The sequence below is a fragment of the Aulonocara sp. 'chitande type north' Nkhata Bay genome, linkage group LG5 (genome assembly GCF_057382095.1).
Source record: "Aulonocara sp. 'chitande type north' Nkhata Bay isolate Kocher_YH1m ecotype deep benthic linkage group LG5, A_spYH_male_GT1.1, whole genome shotgun sequence".
NCBI lineage: Eukaryota > Metazoa > Chordata > Actinopteri > Cichliformes > Cichlidae > Aulonocara > Aulonocara sp. 'chitande type north' Nkhata Bay.
The window spans coordinates 5251542-5259505 of record NC_141348.1 but is presented as its reverse complement, the minus strand read 5'-3'; the positions used below and the strand labels follow the sequence as shown (position 1 = coordinate 5259505).

The window sequence follows — 7964 nt, the reverse complement described above, 5'->3', positions numbered from 1 at the left end:
AATGATTTCTTTGAACTGTTCTTTTTCCAAGATGAAATGATTGCACATCTTTAATAGCTTTAAAAAATAAGTTCATTCTCAGATCCATGTATGGTCAAAATGATACAAACAGGCTGATAGACTCGTATCTTTTAATATGTGGTGTTTTAACTTGACAAGGCAGGACTTTGCTTAGTGATCATGAACTGACCAAGAACAAGAGGAAAGTGTCAGGACTTCATTGAAGACATAATAAGGAGAGTTATAGATCTGCACAACTTAGGGAGGTCTGCTGGACTTATTTCGAAACGACTGCAGATTACATGAGGGGAAATTAGGATGTTCAGTAATAATCCAGGAACCACCAAGCCTCAAGCCTGCTGCGAACTGGAAGCTGCTGGTACATCACTGTCCACAGCAAAGCCACTGAAGCTCTCACCGAAGATGGACTCAAGTTTAACTGGCATTCGTAGCTGCCCACATGAGTCCGGCCAAATGCCTTCTGGAGATACGTTTTTTTGGTCAAATGAGACAAAGATTGAGCTTGTGACTGGTGACAATGACATATGTTTGGAGGGGTGAGACGCTCAAACCAAAGAACACTGAACCAACTGTAATCATACTCTGGGGCTACTTCACTGCCAGTGGCATTGTTAGATTGTACAAAGTAGATAAAAGTCTAAAAGTTATTCAAATTCACCTCAAATCAATAGAATGGTTGAATCTTGGACACGACTTGGTGTTACAGCAGGACAATGAAACACAATCAATCCACCCGAGAAAAAAGTTCAAAGAAATCATTAAAAGCCCAAATTTAAAAAGAATGTGATGTAAGCCCTCTGAGCATGGCTGAATGTCTGCAACCTTTCCATTTTGAAAAACGCTTCGTAACTGATCTGTATGACCATCCTCTGTCTTAGCCTGTGACTGTGATGCCAATGGAACCCTCCCAGGAGTTTGTGACAAGCAGTCGGGAGTCTGTTTGTGCCGACCGGGCGTCTCTGGAGCTCGCTGCGACTCCTGCAGTCGTGACCGCTGCGACTCCTTCCCTGACTGCGAGATGTGTCCCTCCTGCTTCTTCAGCCTAAACGCTCAGCGAAAGAATGTCAGCTTGGTCCTGTTGGAACTTGCTTCCAGACTATCGTCTCAGTCTGGAGGCGGCGCTGACTTTGGGCCCCGCATCAGTTACCTGGAGGCCACTTTGAAAGTCATCCAGAACTCCATGTCCTTCTCACCCATCACTGATACACGTGATGCTCTTTCTAAGCTGAAGGAGCTCAGGTGGGAAACTGCTGACGAACTTAATTCTAGGTTTCACAAATACGAATCACCCTTAAATTCAATCACCTTACACTGTTTTTTCATTGATAATATCATCTCCAGGTACCAGGTTGATAATGACCTTTCACCCCTGACAAAAACTCCTGGTCTGGACTCTGAGCTGGACAAACTGCAGGACCTGCTGGAAAACTTCATGCTGGTGTACAATGCCAAGAAAGATGTCACAAAGAACTCTATCAGTCCCAACACAGGTCAGAAAAGACTAAGCATTCGCTGCAATTCTACAGATGTGACTGATGACTATTTTTGTATCACAACAGCATGAAATCCACTCATGTAGACTTTTCCTGTCTTTGCAGGGGCATTTAACACCATCAGCTACGCCTACGATAACTCGACAGACGCCACCAAAAAAGTTGAGGCCGGGAAAAATACCATAAAGGAATCAACTGGTGTCCGAGAAAAAACTGAGGACATTCAGAGCAAAGTTCAGCCGGCCAACACCAGAGATCTGGATAAACTGAACAACAGCATGGCCTCCCAACCCAACCTCACTCCTGTTGCCAAACAAGTAACTAGTAAACTTCTTGATCTACTGTTTAGCTGACTTGCAGCATATGAGTAAAACTGAAAGATCATTATCTTAAATAAGCATCCATATGCATATGTGTCATATTTCTCAGTGTGAGCATAATCCAGGCCATTAATCATAATCTTTCTTGTTTGTCCTGAGATGGAGTGAAAGTTCATTTTCTGTCATTCACGCTAGTAACCGTCATTGCCCTCCACCTCTAACTCTGTTTTTCAGGTGTGTGGCAGTGTTCACTCCGAGTCCTGCACACCTCTCCAGTGTGAAATTGAAGATTTGTGCACACCAGGGGGAGACGCACCCTGTGAAAAGGGGGGAAAGTGTGTGGGCGCTCTGCCTCTGAGCAAGAAGGCAGACGCTGATGCCAATGATGTGAGGGAAGGACTCAACAAACTCTCTGGGAGGATCACCGATGCTGCAGAGAAGGTAGACACTTATAGCTACATACAAATAATGAGTTTTGTTATTCACACAAGTCATTCTTAATCCGTTTACACATCTCAAGTAGTTATTCAATGTCAATGTGTGCACAGCTGCAGAAAACACAGGAGATAACCAATCAGGTGAGGCAGTCTACAGAGAAGCTGTCCAGTAAGCTGCAGCAGGCCAGAGATAAACTCGAAGACGACCTAAATGAGACACGCAGCGTTGTGAAAGAGCTCAAAGACTTCCTGTCAGGTACGACTGTTTTAGGATTGTAGCATGAGTGGAACCACTTTGAGATGGAGGGTGAAACTTCTTTGGGTGTAACTGATGCTGAGATCAGTCACCCTTTAAACACCACCACAGTGTAAACTCCAGCTCCAGTACTAAACTCTAGCTTTTCCTATTTTGGTGACCAGACCCATCCGCTAACCTGACCCATGTCCAGGAGGTGAGCGACTGGATCCTGAATGCCAAGCTGCCCCCCAGATTGGCAGGGCTTAAAGGGAAGCTGCAGGAGCTGAAGGATCTGACAGCCAACCTACCAGACAGCACAGCGGTGCTGAAGGAAGCTGAGCCACAGTTAGATGCAGCCAAGAAACTGCTACAGGATGCACAGGATGCCAGGTTGATGCTCGCACTTCACTGTCAAACTGTTGAATAAGATGCTCCGTTTTTTAAAGAATTATCATCTTTGCTCCCACCGTTTGTACAGACCAAGCTGGAGACCGAACACATGCTTGTACAGCCACGTGAATGTCCCTAATGCAGAACTAACAAAGTCTATGTCTTCATGAACATGAGCATTAGTGCCTTACATTTAATCAGGGATTCGTTTTTCCAGACTGGTTTAATCCAGTCCTTATTTTTTGTCGTTTTTACCCATCAGTCCTTCAAACTAATGGTTTCTGTGCTTGCAGGGACACAGCACTGGGAGTGAAGGCTGATGTTGATGGGCTGCTGGCAGGCTTCACCTCAGTGAGCCCTTCCCTTGCTGAGCTGGAACACAAATTGCAAGACAAAATGAATGTCCTAGAGACCTTGAATAACAACCTTACTAAGGTAGAAAGCGTAGATGAAACAATGGTCTATTTATTACAATAAAAACTGCTTATAGGCTGAGTTTGGATGGGTTTTCTTCATACAGGCCAAAGACCAGCTGGTGCCAGTAGAGAAGGCTCTGGACGATGTAGCAACACTGATAAAGCCAATGAAACCCCAGCTGGAAAAGCTGAGAGACCTGCTGGAGGATGGAGGTCAGCAGGCTGAAGATGCACGGGAAAATGCAGAAAAAGCTGATAAAGAAGCAGCTGCTGGAAATCAGGTAAAAGATCTGCTGTAGCTGCTTTAGACTGACAGACGAGCACTGACTTTAATAAGGAAGAGAGAAGAAGAACCCAGTGTAAGCTTCTATTTGCATTTATCAGTCATCTGTAAACGTGAATATAAATGAATGTAATGAGTGTGCGCACACTTGAAAGCTCATAGTGTGTTTTTGCAGTGCAGACTGGTTCTGGGCTTTGTGGGTCGTTGTTCTTCATGCTGCTGAATAAAGTCGTGGATATCTTCGGTAACAGATTGTCGCTAACATTTAATGAAAATGCTTTCTTCTCAGTATTTGTTTATATTTTTAAAGTTACAAATTTAAATAAAAGTGAAGAATTCACATTTCAGGTAGGCCAGATTAAACTGTAGCTAGGTTTATTTAGCTCCTATTTACACTACACTGCCAAAGTATTTCCTCACCCATCCAGGTCATTGAATTCAGGTCTTCCAATTACTTCTACTTCTGTGTATATAATGAAGCATCACATATGCAGACTGCTTCTACCAACATTTCTGAAGGCATGGGTCGCTTTAAGAGGCTGAGTGAATTCCAGCGTGTTACTGGGATACGATGTCACCTGTGCAACCAGTCCAGATGTGAAATTTCCTCACTGCTAAATATTCCAAATGTTAGTGGTATTTAAAAAACGGAAGCGACTGACAGGAACTCAAGCATGAAGTGGTAGGCCCTGTAGAATCACAGAGTGAGCAGCAGAGGCTGAAGCACATAGGACTCCAAGCTTCATGTGACCGTGAGATTAGCTCATGAACAGTCCACAGGGAGTTTCACAGACTGGGTTTCTATGGCTGAGCAGCTGCAGCCTAGACTGACATCACCCAGCACAATGCAAAGCGTTGGATGCAGTGGTGTCGAGCGCGAGGCTACAAAGGCTCTAAAGCAGGGTTTGGTGACTGCCAGAGGAGTTCTGTGCCAAGTGTAAAGTTTGGGGGAATTATTGTGTAGCATTATCTTTCAGGAGTTGTGTTCTCCCCTTAATTCTAGTGGAAGGACTTCTTCCTGCTTCAGCGTGCCGATGCATTTCGGACTATTTTGTGAGAACACTTGGGAGATGGTCTGTGCACCAGAGCTCAAAGCAAGGTCCATGAACACAAGCATGAGTGAGTTTGGTGCAGAAAGAGGAAAACTCACACTATGAGTTTTCTTGTGCAACCTCAGTGTTTGACCTCACTAATGTGCTTCTGGAAGAATGGTCAACATTCCCATAAACACTCCTGAACCTTGTGGAAAGTCTTCCTATAAGACTTGAAGCAAAGGTTTGGCAACATCATATTAAACGCTGTGGATTAAGACTAAGACTGAGTGCCATATTATGTGTGTACTTGTAGAACCTGTTGACTCTGGAGAAGCACCTTGACCATCTTAAAGAGAAAGTTGTTCCCGGGACAGATGGTGAGACGGAGCCAGCGGGGGATCGACTGAACAAACTGCAGCAGGATGCAGGAGCTCTGGCTAACATAACCCAAAACATGCTGCAGGCTCTAGACGGTAATTTAACCAACATTTCCACTAAAAGAAAAAAATTCACTCAATGCATCCTCAGTTCATTGGGGAAAGTAGGACATTTAGTCATAAAGCATAAAGTGTTGATTGTGAGGTTAGTAAGAAAGTTTTCATATCAACAGTTCAGTTGAATTTTTACAGGTAACTTTGTTGTTGCGTGCTGCTACCATGAGCTAACCCCCGCTGACTTGGTGGTCTAATATTATGCTTCTGTGGACATTCTGTGTGGCGCTCTGTAATGACTAAATATATCAGAAATCCAGTTGTACGGTCCTGACACAGACAGTGTGTGCCACTCCCTGTAATGCTCCTGGTGTTTGTTTTCTTCTAGGAAAAGCCGACTCCATCCAAAGACTGCAGGACGAGATAGTTCAGAAATCAACAAATCTTGAACAGCTCGATGTCGAGCTTAAAAGACTTCTGACACAACTCCGTAAAAAAGCTGACGATCTCAGTACCTGCCAGGGCTGAGCTCACATGTAGCAGTGCAGTTAGTATGTAACTGTAATATAACACTGTCTGAGGAATTACAACCATTTTATACATACTCTCTATTTTAAAGACTCAAAAGTAATTGGACAGTTGACTGACAGGCAGTTTCATTGCTGCACGCGACATGTTGCTCATTAAAAAGCTGAAAGATTTGATCCCAAATGATAAATTTATATTTAGTGGCTGTTCACAAGAACTAGGAGCTCCGAGATAAGTAAGTAGAGGCTGTCATTAAAAATCAAAATAAATCAGACAGACAGATTAGAAACAATAAAACTCAAATTTAAAATTTTGTGAGTTTACGTTTTAGACAATGTAATTCCTGCACAGGTGAATAACAGCATGACAGACTTTATCTGAAATACCCTGTGGTGGTGTACAGACGCAGTATTCATAGGTATAAGTATGAATATGCAGTATAACAACTCTCACTGTACCTTCTACTGCTCGTCGTGCTTGGAGACCAAAGTTACTTCAGCATGTACAGGTTACTCAGACCTGCGCTGTACCAGCTGCCTTTGAATGAGAAACATACGACAAGCTTTAATGGAAATGAATTTCAGCTTCATGAACACCAAAGCTGATGTTTTTGGTCCTATTTGAATGAAACCTTACCTGTATTTGTGCCAGTCACATCTCTCATGGTTTCATATTGCTGCCTGTATATTTATCACTAATCTGCAATCTGTTTCAACGTTTCATGTTCACAGCAACACTGCATTTTTCCAAAGTGGATAAAGGCTGAATGTTCCCTTCTTTACCGATTTGAATCTGTTGTTCATGCATAACAGGCAGGAACACAACCGGTTTAGTGAGAAAATGGTTGTTTGCTTGTTTTAAATGGCTGTATTTAATTGTTTCTATAATTTAAAAAACTGCATTTCACTACATTTGTGGAATAAAATCTATTCTTTATATCAACTTGTGTCATTATGAGTTCAGTTTTTTTTAACAAGAGCAGTTGGGAAACATCAGGATAACGTGTACGACATGTACGTGTAACATTGTAGTGACAGATAAAGGCTCATCATCATCAGTACTGCAGTATCAGTGAATTCAACTCAAAATGTAATTTAAGCTCATTAAAAAATGCCATCCAGCGTAACTGACAGTAGACAAAATCATTAATGCAAGTTTAAGACAATAACCTGGACACGTTTCGAATCAAATTGATAATAACAGAGCGATGCTGGACACAAGCAGCTGTGTTAGTGTGACGCCCTGCATATTTGAAGCATTGCAATAAACTTCTGTTCTTACTGAATCTGTAACATTGCCTTGATCTGCCTACATCATTTTTTAAATAGTTTATGTTGTTAAATGAGTTTTGTGTCACTGTGCACAGAGAAAAGCTCACCTGGTGTAGTGGTGATGTGTTATTCACCACTAGATGGAGACAACCTGGCACTGGTAGTTTCTCTACACTCTACATTTCACACTGAAAAGCCTTGGTGGGAATTTTTGTTTACATAGTAAGCAAAAGAATACATGTCTTGAGGTCTTTCCAGTGTTTTCAAAATTGTGTTTTTCAGATACACGTCAAAATTTCACACAGACAAACACACACAGCAAAATCTCCAGTGTTAAATTAACACTGAGCAGTGCTGATCTTCTAACACTGGAAAATAACTCAAAATGTTAGAAAACCAGCACTGCTCAGTGTTAGCCATTGTTAATCTGCAAAACTGACTAGGTTACTTTTAAACATATAACACTGTCAAAAGTGTTCATTTAACACTCAACAGTGTTGTATTTAACCCTCAGAGGTGTGGACCCATATAGACACTCTCCAGTGTTAATTTAACACTGGAGATTTTGCTGCGCACACACACAAAACAACAAAATGTGTCAAATTACACGTCTCATTCATTTGAGAATTTCACCACTTTTAGTTTTCATTTAAAATAACTTTGTCAGGTCAGTGAATAGCTGCCACATAAGTACAAATCTAAATCATACATGTGTATTATAGAAAAAAGCACAAACCGTTGTGCTGTTGGTTCATAATAAATGGGTAGGGGTGCATAGTCAGTAAAAGCCACCAAGGCTCTGCAGAGCTCCAAACCTGCTCTGCCACAGACAGAAGCATCAAAAATGTGCGCTGGGAGCTTCATGGCATGATTTCTACAGCCAAGCAAATCTATATGTGTGTGGCCAAGAACCTTAGTCCATGTAGGGCATCTTAGCACAGTTTACTTGTGTCAGCTAGTGGGAGGGCAGAGAGCGCAGCCTTTACATTGTTTTATTGTAGAGTGACAGGAAGTGAGCTTCTAATCAGGCAGAAATATTGACAGAAGGAAATATTTTCAAATAAAAAAAAAAAAAATGTAAATTTTTTAAATTTCAAAGGAA

General features: G+C 42.0%; 1 protein-coding gene across 1 annotated transcript in view; it reads left to right on the top strand.

The window, feature by feature from the left end:
• The window catches only part of lamb3 (laminin subunit beta 3), an 18585-nt gene extending 12058 nt beyond the window's left edge, over positions 1-6527 (top strand). The window contains exons 13-22 of the mRNA XM_086291063.1: positions 900-1260; positions 1363-1511; positions 1620-1831; positions 2069-2275; positions 2383-2527; positions 2692-2899; positions 3193-3334; positions 3420-3596; positions 4946-5105; positions 5452-6527. Of these exons, the coding sequence (XP_086147189.1) occupies positions 900-1260; positions 1363-1511; positions 1620-1831; positions 2069-2275; positions 2383-2527; positions 2692-2899; positions 3193-3334; positions 3420-3596; positions 4946-5105; positions 5452-5591 (1901 nt within the window). The 3' untranslated portion in view covers positions 5592-6527. The remainder of the gene's footprint in view (positions 1-899; positions 1261-1362; positions 1512-1619; positions 1832-2068; positions 2276-2382; positions 2528-2691; positions 2900-3192; positions 3335-3419; positions 3597-4945; positions 5106-5451) is intronic.
• Positions 6528-7964: the final 1437 nt, after the last annotated feature.